Source organism: Phodopus roborovskii, unplaced genomic scaffold, assembly GCF_943737965.1.
Source record: "Phodopus roborovskii unplaced genomic scaffold, PHOROB, whole genome shotgun sequence".
Taxonomy (NCBI): Eukaryota; Metazoa; Chordata; class Mammalia; order Rodentia; family Cricetidae; genus Phodopus; species Phodopus roborovskii.
This window is the reverse complement of record NW_026126407.1, coordinates 25,570,826-25,591,525: the sequence shown is the minus strand read 5'-3', so window position 1 is coordinate 25,591,525 and position 20,700 is coordinate 25,570,826. Positions and strand designations below refer to the sequence as shown.

The 20,700-nt window shown below is 42.2% G+C and overlaps 1 protein-coding gene across 17 annotated transcripts in view; it reads left to right on the top strand.

The window, feature by feature from the left end:
* The window catches only part of Rapgef6 (Rap guanine nucleotide exchange factor 6), a 173,455-nt gene extending 158,392 nt beyond the window's left edge, over positions 1 to 15,063 (top strand). For 13 of the 17 annotated variants that reach the window (XM_051180669.1, XM_051180668.1, XM_051180665.1 and 10 more), the window contains 5 exons: positions 259 to 393; positions 6,488 to 6,719; positions 7,739 to 8,244; positions 10,251 to 10,565; positions 11,882 to 15,063. In XM_051180669.1, the coding sequence (XP_051036626.1) occupies positions 259 to 393; positions 6,488 to 6,719; positions 7,739 to 8,244; positions 10,251 to 10,565; positions 11,882 to 11,907 (1,214 nt within the window). In that variant the 3' untranslated portion in view covers positions 11,908 to 15,063. Of the gene's footprint in view, positions 1 to 258; positions 394 to 3,620; positions 4,193 to 6,487; positions 6,720 to 7,738; positions 8,245 to 10,250; positions 10,566 to 11,881 lie in introns of those variants that run through there. The other 4 variants (XM_051180673.1, XM_051180672.1, XM_051180680.1 and 1 more) reach the window with 2 other exon arrangements.
* Positions 15,064 to 20,700: the final 5,637 nt, after the last annotated feature.

Here is a 20,700-nt window from a genome sequence, read left to right as displayed (position 1 = left end):
TTGTGGAGGTTTGGAACACTATCCCTCTTCCACAAAGCTTATTGCCTATTATAATCCTGACTGTACTAGCCAACTGGGTTTGAACAAATAACCTAGAGAATGAGACCTGCATGCCATCTCCTAGTAACTTAGTCACTGAGTGCGCTTACAAGTCTTGGTTGACCATACCAGCCATTGTTTCAGACAGTGATATGCATTTTAATTGTAAAATGATACTATTTGCTTCTTCATATTTTTTATTTATTTATTGAATTTTAGGTACAAGTTTACCTCAGAAAGGTTTAGGACCAAATGAAGAAGTGAGTGGTAAGAAACACACAGAAGACACTGTTTCTGTGGCATCCTCTCTGCATTCTAGCCCTCCTGCATCTCCTCAGGGTTCCCCTCGAAAAGGTAAGATGGGACTTTTCTTACTGGCTCTTCTCAGACCAAACAGCACATCAGCATGCTTGCTTTTCAGTCTGAAAGCAAATGACAGACGGTGAATTAATGTTTCATATTGAATTGTTCAAACATTTTTCCAGTGTCAGTCATCATGTAGCTAGGATTCCAGTTTTCAGGGGATGATCTTTAACTTGGACAGAGGGCAAGCATAGGTAGAAATGAGGACATAAGTCACAATTGTTTTGGTCTTTGCTGGTGCTCAGTGCCATCTTTCCGGTTTCATATACTTAAACATTCCTGTAGAGAATTTACAAATAAAATTCTACAAGAAATCATATGTATACTGGGTGTGCTGGTGCACACCTGTAATCCCAGCACTTGGGAGGAGGAGGCAAGGGGTATCGGGATGTCAAGGTCATCAGCAGCTACATAATAGGTTCAAGGCCTGAGACCCAGCTCCAAAAACAGTTTTCTGTTTTTGTACAACATGTGGGGTGAAAAGGCAGTATTGTCTGGGCATGGTGATGCACCTCTTTATTCCCAGCTCTTGGGCAGCAGAGACAAGCAGATCTTTTAGCCTGGTCTACATTGTGAGTGACAGGACAGAAAAATCCTGTTGAAAAGAAGGAAGAAAAGAAACAATTATTTGGGTTGCTCTTTTTGATTTATTCTGTTTTTCATATTTATGGGGATTTAAAATAATCTATGCCTTTCTGTGGTTTTTACATTTACATAAAACCAGCTTAGAAAAGTCAGAAATCCTTGTTTTTCACATGTATTCTCAGGAGTCAGACTAAAGCTTTCTTGGATAGCCTGGACTGTGAGATACCACATGATGTTGACCACACATATGACATGCTAAAGAGTGCGTGTTTATTACTCTGACTCTTCACACTCTTGAGCCTACACTACAAATAATAGTATCTTAGTCCAGGGCTCTTTGTGAGTGTAAAAAGGGGGGGGCACTTAAATAATCACAGCAGAGGACATTACCTGGCCCAAAGGGAGACTGTTAGTCCTAGCTGGAGGGAGAAGCTTCCCCAGCTCACTCTGTTCCCAAGGTCTAAGTTTCATTCTTCAAGACTCTGTTTGCCAGCTGGGGTACAGTGATTTAACACCTGAGTTTGACACCCTGTCCCTTGCTATTTCTTTGTTACCATTCATGACTTGTTTATAAAGTTCAGAAAGATTCTCTGACTTAGGGACTATGTATACAGTTTAAAGGACGTGGTATTTCTATATGTAGTCAGTGATTAGCAAATTCAAGTGTCCCTTCTTTTCCCTGCTGTTGCCCCAGCTTGGCAGAGCTCACTTGCTCCCCAGCCCTTTCTACCCTCAGGTAGCTGAGATTTTACTAAGGAATGCTTCATGAAAATCAAATGAGACATAGAAGGAATGTGTATAGTAGGTGTATTCAGAAAAGAGCTTCTGATTCTTCTGTATCTCATTATACTTTTGCAAGACACGTAGACCTGTATCTTTTCAAGTGATCTAATCTTTAGTCAGGCAGGTGGCCTGCAGGGCTGACAGCTTTGTAAGCAAGAAGTTGAAGCTGCTAAATCTGACTGTGGTTTATATTTACCCTGACTTGGGAAGAAGTATTTTGGACAGGAATATCCCAACAGATCACTTTTTGTTTTGTTCTTGTTTTTCAGGACAGGGTTTATTATATAGTTGCTCTGGAACTCATTATGTAGACCAGGCTGGTCTCAAACTCACAGAGAGTTTGCCTGCCTCTGCCTCCTGAGTGCTAGGATTTAAAGGTGTGTACTGCCACACAACATCCACTCTTACCACTGTAGTAAATTGGTCTTTTCACTGTTTTTTAACACCTGGCTAACAGTTAACTTTGATGTTTATTAAATGTGGGCCTGTCATAGTTGTATTGAGAACCTTTAGAAGCTTGAAGAATTATCTTTAAAAAATGGTTTCAGAAATTATTCTTAAATACATAAAGACTCCAACAAGATAGCCAGGCATAGTAGTAGCACATACCTTTAATAGCATTCAGCAAGAGGACCTGACAGGAGGCACATCCTTGAGTCTATAGTATGTTTGTGGCCACTTGGACCTTCGTAATTAGAACCTTCCAAAAAGAATAGAAAACCCAAACCTACCTCAGTGCCTCTATTTCCATAAACAGCTTCATGGCAGTTAAAGTACATTATTCAGCCATTCTCGGTTCTTGTTAAACTTTGGGAATAGTTTTGTTCTCATCACTAAACTATTTGCTTTTTTTTGTTTGTTTTTGGGTTTTTGTTTTTTGTTTGTGTGTGTGTGTGTAATGTTTTTGTTGTCATTTTGTGGGGTTCTTGTTGTTTCTGTTTTCTTTTTTTTTTTTTTTAGTTTGTTGTTTTGTTTGAGACAGAGTTTCTCTGTATAACAGCCCTGGAATTTGCTTTGTTGACCAGGCTGGCCTTGAACTCTCAGAGATCCACCTGCCTCTACTTCCAAATGCTGGGATTAAAGGCAAGAGCCAGCACCGCCCAGCATTATTTCCTATTTTCAAAAGGAGAATTTGAACAAAAACATAGAAGTCAAGCACTGGTGAGACAGCTCAGTAGGTTTAATCCTAGCACCATGTAAAACCTATACTTTGTAGCCCTGGAACTGGGAGGTGGAAGAGGGAAGGTTGCTAGGGCAATGGGTGAGCTGCTCCTCAGGGAGAGCACCACCCAGATTAGCCTGTGACCTCCACTGGGGCACCTGCATATGTAAGCACATGCAACTCGAACATTGTCTTCCTTCCTCTTGGAGCCCCATCTGCACCAGAAATGGTGCATTATAAAGGTGTATTTGCATGCTATGCATGTCCTATTTGGTTTTTTTTACTGTTTATCATTATTATTATTATTATTATTAAAAATCTGAAAATCCTAAAGCATCATTTCTTAAGAGATGGCACTGATCACCTGATATTCTTGTCATGTTTCTCTTTATAATTTTTACCAATATGGCTTGCTTTCAGTGTTTGTTTTGTTTTTTTGTTGTCAGCTTGTTCTGAGCAAGGTAATTTCTATCCTGGGTGTCTTATAGTAACAGAGGTGTTTATGCTGTATAGTAGCTACATAGTTTACTTATTTTAAAAAAAATAGAAACAAAAATAACTGTTACTGTAGTTAATTCTTCAGATTATAAAGTTTTAAAATAGTGAAATGTTATGTAAACCAAGCTAATTGTGACTAATTGAAAAGAATTAATTGACCATGTCAGGGTTTTTGCATCTCTCCCTCCAGTTGGCAGTGTCATAACTGATCACAGCATCCCGCTGCATCTATCAGGGTCTTCCTCATCCCCTCCCTGTGAACCCAGCACCAAGATCAGTGGCCAGAGCTGCCCCGGAATAGGTGGGGTTTACTTGCAAAAGAAAATCCTTCAGATTACTGGGAGCACAGCAAAAAGAACAGACAGGACCAAGAAGGCCACTGAGGAGAATAGAGACAGGACAAGTTGTGAGAACACAACCAGGAAAAGAGTGACATCCCCGTTTAGAAGATTTAGGGAGAGAACTCTTTCAAGGGAGAGACTAGTCAACAGCCAAAAAGAGGACACAGACCACAATCAAGCTACAGACAGCTGTGAGAAAGTGAAGGATGTTGGAAGCAACATCACAGATGAGAAAGGGAGTGCCATCTGCGACTCAAGTAGCCAAGGCCACAGTACCGCTCTAAGCTGCTTCTGTACCCGGTTCAAGCCTAAACGGAGGAAGACTCTGTGAAAAGTTCCTTACTTACTATTAGTGTTAAGTTTGTTTTAAATTATTAATGTAAATGTGGCTTGAATTCAGCCATTTGTCAGAGGTTGAGCAGGTGATACTATTAAGCATTTTTTGGTGCTGTAGAGCCTTTAGCTGCAAAGAAAAACTGACTTATTGTGCCTCACTTGTACATATGCTCTCTGAACACTATGTTGAGTTAGTAAACTTAATCTACTTATTTTCTGTAGTTTGCTGTATTTTCTTCTGGTAGCAGCTGAGACTGAATGAAATCATCAAAGAAAACTTCTTAGGAACGATGATAGTTCAGTTTCATGTAAACCCCCATTCACGGCCTCTTCCACCCCCTATCTCAGAACCTGTTTGCCATCATACTTCCTCAGCTGTGGGGAAACAAAAAAAAAAACTGTGAGCCAAGAAAGCCCATCTTGCCCTATGTCCCATATCATCACTTCAAAATGCCTCTGGGAGGGCAGTTAGCCTAACAGGTTCAGAATCATCTAGAAACATTAGTGAAATTACCATGCCCTACCCCATGTCTCATAAATTTGAATTTGAGTGCCAGATACATATGTAATCCCATAAATGTTCCAAAAGTTCTTAGATTCTGATGTAACAAACATAAGGATAAGATTGATTTGAAACAGAAACAAGTCTGTGGAGTATAGTGGAAGAGACAGTGGGTGATTCTCTTTGGAAGTAGAAGGGTGACTGGTTTGAATGCTTGCTTGCAATATCCATTGTCCAGGTCGTCTTAAAAACTGAAGAATCATTTCATGGGTACTGGTGAGTGACAGTGATCCCAAATGCAAGGCTGTGTGTGTGGTAAAAGTTAGAAACACTGGCTTGTCTTGTCTTACTGGGTTCTTGGCCCCATAAGCCCAAGAGTAAACCACACATTTCTGGATCTTGATTTCTATGTGAAATGATTACTAGTACTTGTTGAAAACGTTACTTCACAGCCATTTTTTTTTCTTGCAGTGAATTTAGTTGAATTAGCTGTTATCTTCCTTTTTTGTATTACTGAGGATCAGTAACATACAAGAGACTCTATTTCTTCCTTAGCAATGTTTCTGGGAATTAGTCCAAAAGTTATGAGACCTGTCAGGCCTCACTCTGCCCTGAGAACAAGGTGGTTTTGTTGCTTCTTTAAGCCCCTTTCATACCTGCTATGACAATCTTTTATTTCTAAACCAGAGTATTGATTTCTCATCTATTTTGTATCAAAATAGAACACTTCGATATTTGGTCATCATACTGTAGATGTGGTTTTGGATCCTTCACCTCACGTCATCCCAATTCCTTAATTCCTCCAAAATAGACAAGGCCTCTGTAGCCATGCACTATGCAGTAAGATGTAGAAGAATAGAAAGTAGGTAGATGCCGTTTTCATCATCACACTCCCTAATCTATGCAGCTACTTAATTCTTAACAAAGTTAATCATGAGCAAATCTAAAACAGTTTGTTTAAAAGTACTGAAACAGAGTGGGCTAGAGAGACGGCTCAGAGGTTAAGAGCACTGGCTGCTGGCTTCTCCCTCAGAGGTCCTGAGTTCAGTTCCCAGCAACCACATGGTGGCTCACAACCATCCATGATGGGATCTGGTGCCCTCTTCTGGCAAATAGGTATGCATGCAGGTAGAATAGTATACATAATAAATGAATTTCTAAAAAAAAAAAAAAAAAAAATACTGAAACAGGATTAGGAAGATATTTCAGTGTCAGGAGCTAAATCCATATCCAGGTGAAAAAATACAGTAGAGAGCAGTCAAGAAAGACACATTGCATCAGCTTTGACCTACACACAATTACATACCCACATGAAAATATATCACATATATATGTGCACACTTGCACAAAAATAGGACTCATTTGCCCAGCCTGCACAAGGTCCTGAGTTGTTTTCTTAGAATTGAAAATACTGCAATAGTGATCTCAATTTGGGAAAAATACCTGAGATAAGAGTATGCAATTTGAAGATTTCCGGGTCAAGTTCTTTGAGCCTGCCTCCATTCCAAAAAATGAGCCATGAAATATTTTATGTTAATCAAAGGAGGGGACACTGAGCTAAAAAGAGGTTGAAAAACTATGCTCTGTGTACTTGCTAATGTTTATAATGTGTTCATTGTTCTTGTTTTGTTAAACATTTGAAAATGTGTGAGTCTGGACAGTAACACCAGCTTTTGACTTCTTCAGTGTGGAGTTCTGTGGGTGTGGTATGGATGGTAGGTGAAAGGTGTGGAGAAAATTGCCATCCTTACATTCTAACACATAACAACTGACATTTCCTACTACTTTGCTTTTTGTCCCGTGTTTTCTTGGTCTCCCCTTGGCTGCCCCTGGCTGTCCCCTTATTTTGTAGTTCAATTGGTCTTCTTCCTCCTTCAGGTTACACACTCATACCATCAGCTAAGTCTGACAACTTGTCTGACTCCAGCCACAGTGAAATCTCCTCTCGGTCCAGCATTGTGAGCAACTGTTCCGTGGACTCCATGTCTGCAGCTCTGCAGGAGGAACGATGTTCTGCCCACACCCTAGCAGTTCCTGAGCCCACAACAGGAGCATTGGAAAAGACAGATCACCCTTCAGGGATCAGAGAGCACAGTCAGCTTGGTCATGGGTAAACATCCATGTCTGTGTTCTTATCAAATGCAGAATCAACATGTAGCACTCATAACCTGACCTTGCACCGTCTTCCAATAGGTCAGCATTAAAACATCCCATGTAAGAATATGAGGCTATATACGTATATGCCATCTGTGTGTGTACTGTGTGTGGAATTGAAAGATACATGGATATACTTGTTATGTGTTCCTGAATGCCTTTATTCAAGTTGCTTTCTGCCATGTATCACTATGAATACATTGGGTGCCTGCTGTTGTTACTAGAGACATGGCTCCTGGCTATTACAAATTACTCAGAAAGATTATATTATAAAACAGATTTTTAGTCTATAATGTATATCTAGCACATTATAGGAGCTAGGATAGTAGGGCCAGGCCTTGTTTTTACTCTCTATGTTGTCTTCCAAAAGGTTGACATTCAAGAATGGCACAGTTGAGTCCCATGCCCCCCCCACACCCCTACACATACATATACACAATCACATTTTTAAAAAAAATCTCAGTGTTTTAAGTATGCTCACAGAGTTTGTGTTGTACTATGTTCATATCTATATGTGCCAGCGTGCATGCTGCAGATTGGACATACATAAAATAAAGAAACCATCTCTCTACAGTAATCTACAGAAGTAGATTATTGGATACATGGGGCCCATGTTTAGGAACCTTGCTATAAATATTGGCACCTATGCAGTTGCCACTTTGGGAAGTTGCTATTGACATCCCATCATACTCGGGTAACCTCAAATGTTGGTGAAAAAATAAAACGGGGCTCCTCAGCTTAGAAATGCTGAATTCTGCACACTGGGGAAGCAGTGTGGTGACAAAGGTGTACTTATTTCCATTCATTTCAAATTGCATCTTGTGTTTTTATTTAAAGTTAGGATTTCTTGGAGGAAACATTGCTAGCTAAGCATTCAGGTATATCCGAGTCTCTTATAGGAGGAACACGTGTTCTGGAAAGTCTCCAGTATGCCACTAAAGTATCCATTACTCATCTGTGTGTCTCCATTTTTAGGTGGATGCTGCCAAAGCCGTCTCTTATCAAGGGTATAGCTGTCTCATCTTCTCTGAGCAGTGAAGAGATGTCTCATGAGCATGTTGTGCTGGAAGCAGCTGACAGTGGGCGGGGAAGTTGGACTTCCTGCTCCAGCAGCTCCCATGACAATTTCCAAAGTCTTCCAAACCCAAAAAGCTGGGACTTTCTGAACACTTACAGACACACACATTTAGATGACCCTATTGCAGAGGTCGAGCCCACTGACTGTGAGCCCTGTGCCTGTCCTAATAAAGGCTGCTCAAGAACTTGTGGCCAGTGCAAAGGCAACCTAGAGACAACCCAGCTGAGGCAGAGTTGGGCCTCTTCCAGCTCACTCTCTGACACATATGAACCAAACTATGGGACAGTAAAGCGGAAGGTACTGGAAAGTGCACCAGTAGAGGCACTTGATGGCTTGGAGCCTAGGGACACCACTGACCCTGTTTATAAAACTGTCACTTCCAGTACAGACAGAGGTTTGATTGGTAAGTATGGGTTTGTTTGTATCTCTGGTGTTGAGGGGTTACGGGACTCCCCTCCCCCTGATAGAGGGTGTCGGGCTTTCTTGACCAGATTTTATTATTTCTGTCACTCTGCACTTTTTTTTTTCTTCTTCTTCTTCTTCTTCTTCTTCTTCTTCTTCTTATTCTTATTCTTCTTATTCTTCTTCTTTTTCCTTCCACAATTTATCACCCCAAACTTTATGGCTTCTCAGGAGTTTTGCTTTTCCTCTGTCATACATGTCCTTGTATTTATATGTAAAATGAGAAGGAAAATGACAGTGACTAACAGAAAAGACACATAGCTATCAAATACATACGGGACACACAGTCACACAGAAAAAGCCATTGTGATAACCTTTTCAAAAGTTTCTAAGTAGATACTTAAGCCATGTGAAAGTGAAAAGGAGCATGAGCAGAGGAAGAAGGGATGTTGTTAGGGACTGTTGTCAGATGTAGTGGCGTCACTGCAGACTACAGTAGTGTAGAAAAGAGTGTTCTGATAACCTCATAAGTTGTTGGGACCGCAGTTGCTAAGTGTACATGATGGAAACAATGAGTCCTCTTTTACTTTTCTGCACAGAGACATACTGAGATCCTCAACCAGCTCACTGATAAAGTAGGTCTTAGCATTGCAAAGCCCTGCACTCGCTCTTGGGTACCACAGAGCAGGGACAGGGACCCCCAAGCATTTCAGTGTGCCTAACCTGGTGAGTGTGCATCCCCAGATGGCAGCTAATTTGTGGATTGCTGTCTAGTAAGCTTTTTTTAGTATATTTAGTCATGAAATTGTTTATTCCCTGAATTACATGAATACTTTCACACAATATCTCTGCTTCTCTGCTGTGTGAAATGACTATCAAGTCGATGTCATTATGATATAATTATTAAAAAAAAAAAAAGGGAAAGGGAAATGTGCTGACCTTGCAGTTTCTTGAATTTGTTTGGTACACTTTGTTGGGATTCTAAGAATATAAAAGTATATGTTCCTCTGATTTTAACATCTTTCACTTGGTGGCTTTAGACAAATGCTCCTTCATTTTTCTCTATTTTTGACAATTTTCCCACCACCATGCTCGGTCATTCCCGCTTGTCCTCAGATAGAAACAGAGGCTGCTCTGATCCTGGCATTACATGCAAATTTTACTATAAAGGAGTAGAAATACACATGGACAAGCCTCGTGTTGGTGTGAGAATTAGCTAGTACTCTTTAAATCCATTCTGCTTGTGTGTGGGTAGAGTGTCTTATTAAATGTCCTTTGTGTAATGATTATGGGAGGGCCTTCACTCCATGGAGCTTCTTTCCTTCCAGGGGATTATTATGCACTCGGCAAAAAGAAATTTAAGTTACCATTATTCTTAATGTCACATTTCCTAAACTTCTGGGCTTTTTCTAGGCTTTAGTCAGAAAACAGGAGTACAAAGTAAACTCCCAGCCAGGAGTGGTGGTACATACATTTAATCCCAACACCAAGAGACAAATGCAGGATCTCTCTGAGTTCCAGTCCAGCCAGGGCTATGAGAGACCCTGTCTCAAAACAAAAATAAGATCCCACAGGGAATTAGTTAATCTAAACTGGGAAAGTTCATTGGTATGCATGCCTGGACTAAGAATGTGTCTACCCTGACTGCCAGAAGATAGTCTCTGTGACCCATGTGCCAGTGCTGTGGTTCAGAGTAGATACTTTTCAGCCAGCAGAAACCTCTCTGACTGTTCGTCTTCAGACTGACATTATACTTGAGGGCAGGATCAAGCTGCTGGGTGAGAGGAGTGTGCTGTCCCTGCTTCATGTAGCCTTTTAAAATGTCCAACAGGTTTTAAATATTAGTGTTTGTAAGAACATTTTCAGTTTGCTGTCATTGCATTTAAATGCATTCATTTTGTGTTTTAAGTTACATTTTTGCCATTGTAATGTTCAGTGTGTTTTTCCTTTTCCTTGTTTCTTATGTTTTTCCATTAACATTTCCACTGCTTATCTTTTTCACACCAGTGTACTGTGTCACCTCACCCAAGAAAGGTGATAGGTATAGGGAGCCACCTCCTACTCCTCCAGGATATCTGGGAATTTCTTTAGCGGACCTAAAGGAAGGACCCCACCCTCATCTAAAACCTCCAGACTATAGCGTGGCAGTGCAGAGGTCAAAGATGATGTTTAACAGCCTGTCTAGACTGCCGCCAGCTCCTCCCAGTAGCCATGCCTTGGCCTGGGCTCCCTCGAAGACCGGATCCCAGCCTCACAGGCATAGCTTGCAGCCTTCCCATCACAAACTAGCAGATGTGGCTGATGCAGATAGCGAAGCAGATGGTACGTTAACAAACTGTCCCCGTGGTTCTTAAGGGGATTGTGGAGCATAAAAAGGTCTTTACTTTGATACTTGTCATAATTTGTAATGTTTTTACATCTCTTTAAATTTGTTTTTGTTTGTTTGTTTCTTGTTTTTTTGTTTTGTTTTGTTTTTAAATATCGTCTGGGCATATGCTGTGCAAGACTGACAGCCTGAGTTGTCCCCCAAACCCACACAAAGGAGAGAGCCAACACCACAGAAGTTCCCCTCTGGCCTCCTCTTTGGTCACTGTAGTGCATGCACACAAATTATAAGGAACATTTAAATAGTCACTAAATAGGATGCATTTTGTAGACTGTCTCTGTACTCATGGCTCTGATGCTGGCTCACATTGAGTATCTGTATCTCTAGTAAGAGCTCTAGTAAGAGAATTGTGAAAGAAGGTACTTGATGTCTAGTGAGTGGTTTCACAAAATATGACAACTATAAATAGCAGTTATATGGAAAGACACTATTGACTCAGCTCCTTGCAAGCAAAATTCTTGATGAACTTTGTAACTAAACAAAAGATTGAAAAGTAGTTTCTTCATTGGAAATATTTTTTTAGACTTCTAAATAATATAGTAATAAATTGATATATTGAAATCCTCTATGGTTTCAGTAGATGAAGTGATTATCATGCAAGCATGAAAACCAGAATTCAGAGCTCCAGAACCCATGTAAAGGCTAGAAGGTGTATTGGTTATCTGTAATCCCAGTACTGAGAAAGTGGAGACAGGATCCCCAGGGCAAGCTGGCTACCTAGACTAGTCAGATTACCAAGCCCTAGGTTCACTGAGAGGTCCTGACTAGAGATTGATCCATCCAGTCAGACTCTAGTCTACATACACATGCACACATACCATACATACATACATGTACCCCTCCACATTCACACAACAAAGAAAATAAAACCACAGGGACCAGCAAGATGGTCAGCGGTGCCTTTGCTTCCTGCCAAGCCTGATCCCTAGGGTCCATATGATGGAAGAGGAAAAGTGATTCTGAAAAGTGTTCTCTGACCTTCACACACACACACACACACACACACACACACAATGGCATCTGTATACGCACACACACGCATGAGAAATAAGTGAAAGAATTTTAATTTTGAAATCCCAGTTTCATATCAGTCCTCGGTGTGATTAGAGACTATGGTGTTGCAGTGAATCCTGGGTGTTAGTGGAACCTTTGCCAAGATTAGTGAGAGTTTCTTATGTAGCAGATAATAGGTTGGTTATTGCTTAATCTGCATTAACAGATAGGCCAATAATTGTATCTTTATTATTTTCAGAAAATGAGCAGGTGTCAGCGGTCTAGCCTTTGGATACCCCTCGGAGCCCACTGGAAGTCAGGAGCATGGATAAGAGCTAGTGGTTCTGCAGGCCAAGGCCGAGAGCTCAACTGCTGCCACCAACCCTAAGGTGTCCTCGCTGGGTTGAGGATGAGCTCTTGGGAGTCATGCTTCCTTTTCTTCTGCCCTTGCAGGTGCAGTTTCCTTAACTGGATGTTGCACCTGATCCCAGCCTATACTTTGCACATCACTCCTGCCTTGGGACTACATTCAAGCTCAGAATTGCCCCCCTGTGTATCACTATAGGTCTCTTTTTATAAATCATTTTAAAGATAGTGGTATTATTATTTCCAAGCCATAGCTTGGGCTAAAGGACACATTCAAAATGTCTGCCAATACCAAGGATAGTCTTGTGTTTTTGAAAAGTAACTTATTATTTAAAGTATTGTGGTTTTGTTTGTATTCAAGAGTTCTTGTTAGCTATTGTTTGTCTGAGGCTATAAAGCTGTCTATGGTCTGAGCAGCAGATGTCATCCTGACATAGGTACAGAGATGTGGCAGTATTGTAGTGGATACTCAGGTGGGAAACAGACAGCCTGTACAGGTATAGTGTGAGCAGCCATCGTGGCATGGACTGTAGCAGCCACAGGGGTCTTGGCAATCTTTTGGAAAGGGGAACAGAGTTAAATGGGAAGGGAGAACCCTGATTTCCAAAGAGGAAATAGTTGACATTGAATCTGTTTCTAAAGGGAACATTATGGTGCATCCAATTGTGAGGGTACTATAAATCCACTGGAAATAGCTTTCCTAGAGTTTGTTTCTATAGGAACCCACCCTAAGCTAACTTTACACAACTCAAGCGTGAAATTCTTAGCTTAGAAGAAATATTGTAGGAGCTGGAGAGATGTCTCAGTGGTTAAGATTCTCTTGCAGAGGGCCCTGATTTAATTACTAACACAGTGGCTTGCAACTGCCTGTAACTCTGGAAAAGGGATCCAGCACCCTCTTCTTGCGCCGCATACTTGTGGTGCATACACAGGCGTGCAGACAAAACACCCCTATACAAAAAATAATTTTAAAAAATTAGGACTGTTTTAATGTATCTTGGATGTAATGTTGAAGGTCACCTTGACTCATCCTGTGGCATGCACTACACAAACACGTGTGCAGTCACTGAACTTGAGCTTTGAGCAAATCTCAGTAACCAAGGGATAACCTTGTATAAGAGAGAGGCACTAGGATAATGGAGGGATTTCTGCCCTGGAGAGGACATCCTTTGTGACCTCCTGGATATAGCACTCAAATTCAGTGACTGCTTATTAAATAAAGTGGACTTTCCACATTTTTACAAATTAAACATAACATTTTGTATATATATTTAAAGTCTTTCATTTGCTTTTTAATGTAAAGGCAAATAAGATTTCATAAAATTCTGTACCAAATAAATAAATAAAAGCCAAAGCCATTATAAGTGCACTAACCATGACAGCATTGCTGCAGGGCAGTCACGTGACCAACTGCCTTTTCAAGGCTGTACTTATTTTCCGTTGCTCTCTCTTCCTGTTTCCTGCCCAATCACCTGAGAATCAGAAGAGTTCCACATATAACAGTGTTGTGTCCTCCCACAGAATGCCTGCCTCTTTGGGAAAAATAGTGGCTGAAGAATTCCCCTGGGGAGACATTAACTCAGAAGCCTTAGACATGAGCCCAGGAGCTCTGCAGTGCGGTGAGGCAGGGCCTTGCTAACCCTTTAAAGTGGAAAGCAGCCTGAGTGGCAGCTGAAGCTCAACAGCCATGCTTAACTGACCGGGCCTATGAACTGTGCTGTCTTCTGATTGTGAATTTTTTATTAACCTGTTTGCATAATATTGTTTTTGTTTCCAAAACAAAATAAATATTTTTGCTATATCCATCTTTTTAATCCAAGTTTGGGTACTCATTGTCACCATTTTCTATCCATTACTCTAGAAAAATGTGCTGTTTGAACACCCTCTGTTCATCTAGCAGGTCTTCTTCAGACGGAGCCTCACCTGCCTTGGTCCTAATGATGTAAATATCTTGCACAGAGCATTGAGGCCTGTGGCTTTGAACTTGCACTGTGGAGCTGCCTTAGTTATGGCTAGCTTCATCTGTGGGTGTTCAGACCAGCTGATCACATTGATCAGAATGAAAACCAAATGCTTTGTAGTCTGATGTATATGAGTCCCTGAAAAAAAAAATCATATCTGCCTTTTATTATTGTTGTTGTTGTTGTTGTCATGTGACTAGAGCAAGGGAAGCCTTAAAGCCCATGCTTGCTCCAGTTCCAAATCCCTGTTTGTCCTTGTTCTAAGTGTGTAACGTTACTAAAGAAACTGGTGCCCAGCATCTGCCAAGACCATCAAAGCAGGAGACCCTTAGTGCAGACTTTGCCAAACAGTGAAAGATTTGATTAGTGATCCCAGTGCTACTTACAGCAGGTTAACTTGAAGTCCCCAGACTTCACCTCCTCTAACAAGTGTCTTTCGACATGACCTATGGGGAGAAAAGCCTTTTAGAGAGTGACATTCATCACCTCTATGATCTCTACCAAACTGGAAGAGGAGCCGTAACCGGAAGAAATTCTTCATAATTACAAAGAAAGGAAAAGGAAAAAGGATCCCTTAAATTTAAAACAGTGATTGCTGGATTGAAAGGTTCTAGAAGACATTAAGTGTATCTTTCAGAATTCCATTACATGCTACAAAAAAAGATTGGCGGGAGGATCAGCCTCGAAGACGAGTCAGGTACATTTTCAAGTTGAAACTTGAACCCTGCTTCATCTTTTGCTTTTGTGCTGTTTTAAAGGCCTCTTTATTTCTAATGTATACGATGCAGTTGAAATTTGTATCAATAAAACATGTATCATGTTTTAAAATTGAAATGTGAGTTTATCAAAAAGCAGAATTGCACAGTTGCTATAATCAAGTGACAATTGTCTGCACAATTCAGTGATTGTAAGGCATCCTGTAACAAGCAGTGTTGTCTCCTAGTTTGTGATGCCTCTTAAACTTATGTCTTTTAGAAAGACAGTGCCTCTGTATGCTTTTGTACTTACTAAGTGTAAATACTTGTTATATTTTTGGTTAAGAGAATGTAAGGGTATCATTTATTACCACATCTCCTAACACATTGGAACCAATAAAGAACCTGCATTGACTGTGTGTACTTCATTCTAAGTTTTGTATGGAGCCATGGAACAGCTGGTGAGGTTGCTTCAGAGGAGTGCCCAGGCTGCTTGCCTCCCTAGCATGAACAGAGCCATGGGTTCAGTTCCTAGAACCACATAAAAGTAGATACTGTAGCATGCAAGAGGATCAACATTTCAGAGTTATCTGCTAAATGGAGAGTTTAAAGCCAGCCTAAGCCACCCTAATGAAAAACAAGAACACCAACTTGGAAGCCGTGTTGCTTCCAAGTCACCAGAGAAATTAGTCTTGTTACTGTCGACCGTATATTATCTGTAAAACAGCTATAATATACCTTTAAAGGATGTTTTTTTGTTGCAAATGAATTAATAATGACTTACACCCCATTGAATTTAGCCAGCACTCAGGCAAAGGCAAGTGGATCTCTGTGAGTTGAAGCCAGCCTGATCTACAGAGTGAGTTCCAGGACAGGCTCCAAAGCAATACAGAGAAAACCTGTCTTGAATTTTTAAAAAAACAAAAAAAAAAAAAAAAAAAAAAAAAAAACTGAATTTGCTTCCTAACAGAAATGTCCATGGGCAAACCGTCAGGGCTGGTGCAGGCACTTTTAGGTCCTAAAGGACCTGTCAGCCTCCATTTATACCAGGACATCACTTCAAAGACAATGTCTAATGAAACGCACAAACATGGACCCTTTGTATTGTAAGATGGCCTTTCCAGATGCTGTGCTCACATCGAGGTCATCAGAACCACACTGAGAACCTGGAACTTGTAAGGAAGCCATGCACTGTGGCAGAGCAGGGGACCCTACACAGTCCAGTGAAGAAAAGGAAGCCTGGGCAACTTGCTGTGTGAGGATCCTCGGCAGCCAGTGAGCCTGCACAGCCTGTAGTACTCAGGTGCCCATTTCTTGTCTGCAATCAGGTCCCTCTAGACCTTGGCAGAGAAGGTATTCTGCCACTGGCCTTTTGTAAAGTCTCCCCCAGTCTCCTCTTTACCTGTAGGTTTGTGTAGGAGCTAACACCTGCCGCTCCAAGTTTCCCATCCCAACACAGATGTTTCCTGAGCCTTTTCCCTCCTCACCATCCTGCCAGTCTACTAATTCGTTGCTCTATTTAGCATACACAATTTTGATCAAAATGGAGAATGTCCAATTTGAAACCCTAATCTCGGGACCCTGTATGTTGTCTTCTTTGGAAAACAAGTGCTTGGGCTTCTGGAATTCAGAATCAGCAATATATTTGCTGTCACCCATCCAACCTATAATTTGTTCACAGCTCTAGGCAGCAAATGGCATAATTCACATTTGGGTTCTATTAACCACCCCTAGAGACCTGTGAGAAGAACAGCCAAGAGGAGCTGGCCATCCCAGAGTATCCTGCTCAGGAGCAGTCCAGCTAGCCTGTTTGTTCCTCTTACAGGCACATGGGAAGCCTGCAGTCTGTTTGATGCTCCCTGGAGGCATGCAGGTAAGCATGCAGGACGTCTGATGCAGTTGGCCTCAGGATGCTGTTTCTCTTGGTGTGTGACTTGTTCCAGCTCTGGGTTCCTGGGCATCTAGCTGCATGCTTACAGGCTCTCACCCTCATGGTGTTCTTTCCAGTCTTCTTTGCCTCACTACTCTGGCCAGTGTGTCTAGTTGTCTAGTGCAATGTTGGGAGTGGTCACACTGTCTTCCCTTTTTTGTTGTTGTTGTTGTTGCTAGTTTATTTTCAGTAGGCTTGTTTACAGGAGCATGAGCTACCTTCCCAGTAACTAAAGAAGACACCTCGCTCAGCAGGCCTTCCATCTTGACCTCATAGAAAGGTATATCCTACAGCTGCCCCAGCATGTGATAGGAGGTGAGCCTTCCCCAGAACAGTGAAGATGTAGGAATGGAAACAACACAATGTGTCCAATACATCCTCTAAAGCACACATCAAAATGGAATGCTCGGCCACTGAGAAGCTACCAACAAAGCTGGGCACCATGGCACACACCTGTAGTCACAGCCACTGGGAGATGAAGCAGGAATGTAATCCCACATAACAAAACAGGACTTTTATTTTATTTTTTCTTATTTTTAAACAAATGTCAGGGTTTAGGGCCCTACATTAGGCTTAGGTAGCAAGGATATTTACCATTGATCCTGATGACCTGAGTTCAGTCTTTGAGCCTACACATTGGAAGGGAGATCTGAGTCCTGCAAGCTGCCCTCTAATACCTATGCTATGGTGCATGCACACAGAAAATAAATTAATTTTTAAGATTTATTTTTGAAGCTGGGCAGTGGGGGTGCACAACTTTAATACCAGCATTTGGGAAGTAGAGGCAGGCAGATATATAAAGTTCCAGAACACAGAGAAACCCTGTCTCGGGGTGATGGCGGAGGTGGTTATTTTTTAAATGGTCTCAACTTTGTGATCCTGGCTGTCCTGGAACTCTCCTATGGAGACCAGTCTGGCCTCAAACTCACCAAGATCCAACTGCTTCTGCTTCCCAAGTGCTGGGATTAAAGGTGTATGCTGCCACACTCAGAACCTATTAACACCATAGTTAAAGGGGAGCTGATAACTTTTAGATGCATAAATTAGACAAGAATTGCTAAAAACATAAACATATATTTTCTAGTGGTCTTTAGTGACCCACAAGTTAACCACTGCTCTAGAGGAATAGAACTAATAGAATTAAGAGTGAGTGTGCGTGCATACACACACGGATTTATTAAAGTGGCTTACAGGCTGTGGTCCAGCTAACATAACAGTGGATGCCTTCCACTGAAGCAGAAGTCAAAAACCCACTAGTTATTCAGTCCAAGAAGCCAGATGTCTGCGATGGTCTTCAGTGTAGTTGGAATCCTGAAGGAGTCCTTAACACCAGCAAAGAATGCTTTAACAGCAACAAGATAGGTGAACTTGCCAGCGACAGTGAGGGTAAGCAGGCAAAAAGCAAAAGTGTACTCCTACTATGTCCTTTTATATGGATTGCCACCAGAAGGTGTGGCACAGATTTAGGATGAGTCTTCTTCCTACCTCAAATACCACAGTTAAGAAAAGAGTTTACAGCCTGCAGTGGTGGCAGCATGCATTTAATTCTAGCATTTGAAGACAGAGGCAGGTAGGTCTCTGAGGTTGAAGCAAACCTGGTCTACAGAGTGAGTTCCATGACAGCCAGGGCTGTTACACAGAGAAACTTTGTCTTGGGGGGGGGGGGGTAGGGGAGGGGAAGAAAAGACATTGTTGTTCACAGGCATTCCCAGCTGCTTAGGTTTTAGTTGATTCCAGATGTGGTCAAGTTGATGACCCAGATTTATTATCAGGTTAGTGATAGAAGGTTATCTATGCTGCCATCTGTGTGTGGTGCCTGGCAGGTGGTCCCAGAAAGGAAACTCACCTGTAACAGAACCAAGTGTGGGGAGGAGGGCAGTGAAGTGATGCCTAACCATTGGAATTTAGTCCCCAGAGCCCATAAAGATAGGAGACAGCTTTTCCTCTAACCTCTACATATATGTAGCACTCCCCTACCTTAATAATTAAATGAAATTGAAGAGTAGACAAAAAAAAAAAAAGTTTGTACAGACACCAGGGGGCACCATGCTACAATGTGATCTCTTGGGAGAGGGGTCTTAAGTTTCCCACACAAACCTGGCATACTGACTCCCACTTTCCTACCATCCACTCTCCACACAAGTCTCTTCTAATTCATTTGAGACCCACCCTGTCCCCATTGGATGTGAAACTGTCCTTGGAAGCCTGATGAGCTCAGCAAAGGGAACAAAAGCTCCTAGAATCTTCACAAGCAATAGTTCTGATGTGAAGGGAAGGTGCTGTGAGTCACACCCACCTCCTTGGCTGTTTGTTGACAGGCTGGTCTCCTGTGGCCAATGTATACACAGTACTGAGCTGGGGGGGGGGATGAAATTTGCAAGGAAATGGATAAAATCAGGGGGAAGAATATTCCAAGTGATGTAGGAATGTAGCTCAGTAGTAGAGAGCATGCCAAGCATGCCTGAATCCCTGGGTTCAGTCCCCACTACCACCAAAGAACATAAGTAACACAGCCCCCAAAAAGACAAATGGCACATAGCTTCAACTCTTCAGTATGCTCTGTCAAAAATATGGGAGCCAGGAAGCAAGGGCAGGGAGCTTAAGGGAGGAGGGAAAGCAGGAGATAAGTAAGACTATGGGTGGAAGTGATGGGGGTGTGACTGGATTAGCTAGCATAAAGATTGTAAAGATACCAGCTGGATAGTAAAATGGGAGCCAGGTATGGAGGCAGAGACAGGAGGATCCCCAAGTTCCAGACCAGCCTGGCCTACAGAGAGACCCTGTCTTTTAAAAAAAGAAAGAAAACCATCCCACCTGTGCAATAGCAGTTTTGTCTGCTTCGGGTGGTGGCTTTGTCCAACATCCCAGACTTCTTATTGTTGGTAAAGGGGTTATAATCTTATCTGTACTTGCTTCCTGCTGAAATTGGGATGCCATTGTTAGGGCCCAGGAAGGCTGGAATGTTGCACAGAGCTGGTTAAAATTGGTTCCCAGTGGTCACAAGCATTCCGGCCCAGTCTAATGAGGAGGGGACTGGTGAAGTTCCCATCATCCTTCACCGGGAAGCAGAGGGTTGGGAACCTCTGCTCAGCTTCCTCCCAGCTCTGTGGCCCTGCCCGGTATCTTGAATCTGAACTGGGACCATGAGCTTTGTGCCTGAGAGCATCTCCAGCTGCTACTGCTTTTGGGTGACATGGGTCCCTGGGTTGGTCCATGGAGCATGTGGGAGTCCACGATACAAACACCTCGTCTTTCCTGGCAACTCATGAATATGTGTGAGTCATGGGTGTCTTCCCCTCCTTTAAGTTTCTTGTCAGGTGTTTGATCACAACAAGAAGACAAATAAGTAAGGTACTTGGTAATGACAGATAGAGATTGCAGAGCCTGGTGGCCCAGCTGCAGCCAAGTTGGAGCAACTGTGTCAAAATGAACATGTTAGAGAGGAGCCTGGGATCTAGTCCTTTCTCTCTCTCTCTCTCTCTCTCTCTCTCTCTCTCTCTCTCTCTCTCTCTCTCTCTCTCTCTCACACACACACACACACACACACACACACACACTTTCTCTGTATAACCAACCACCTTGGCTGTCCTGGAACTCTCTCTGTAGAGCAGGCTGGCCTCAAACTTACAGGGATCCCCCTGCCTCTGCCCTCTGCCTCCCAAATGCTGGGTTTAAAGGCATGTGCCACTACCTTCTGAGTATTTGTTTTATGTGTGGGTCCTCTGAAAGAGCAGGCAGTGTTCTTAACCACTGAACCATGTCTTCAACCCCTCTAATGCAGAGAAAAACAAATGAGAATATTGAGGTGTTTGTTAGCTCTGTAACATGATGGAATTCCTATCTGTAACTCAGTTAACAGCCAAAGCCGAGTTTCTATGGATGTTGATCCTGTGCTCACCTACACTTTCAGCTCCAGGGCCCTTGAGTTTGATGTATGCTTAGAAAAGGGATGCTGGGAAGGAGGGGCTCAAGGAGAGGTGATGGAAGGAATAGTGTGCCAAGAAGCAGGTATATGTGATGTGAGCAACTTCTGCTTCAGCTGAAGCAGAAGTTGCTGTCACTGAAGCCACCTATGCTGGCGCCCATAGACTTGGCTCCCTTACAATGCAGGGATAGTAAACATTGC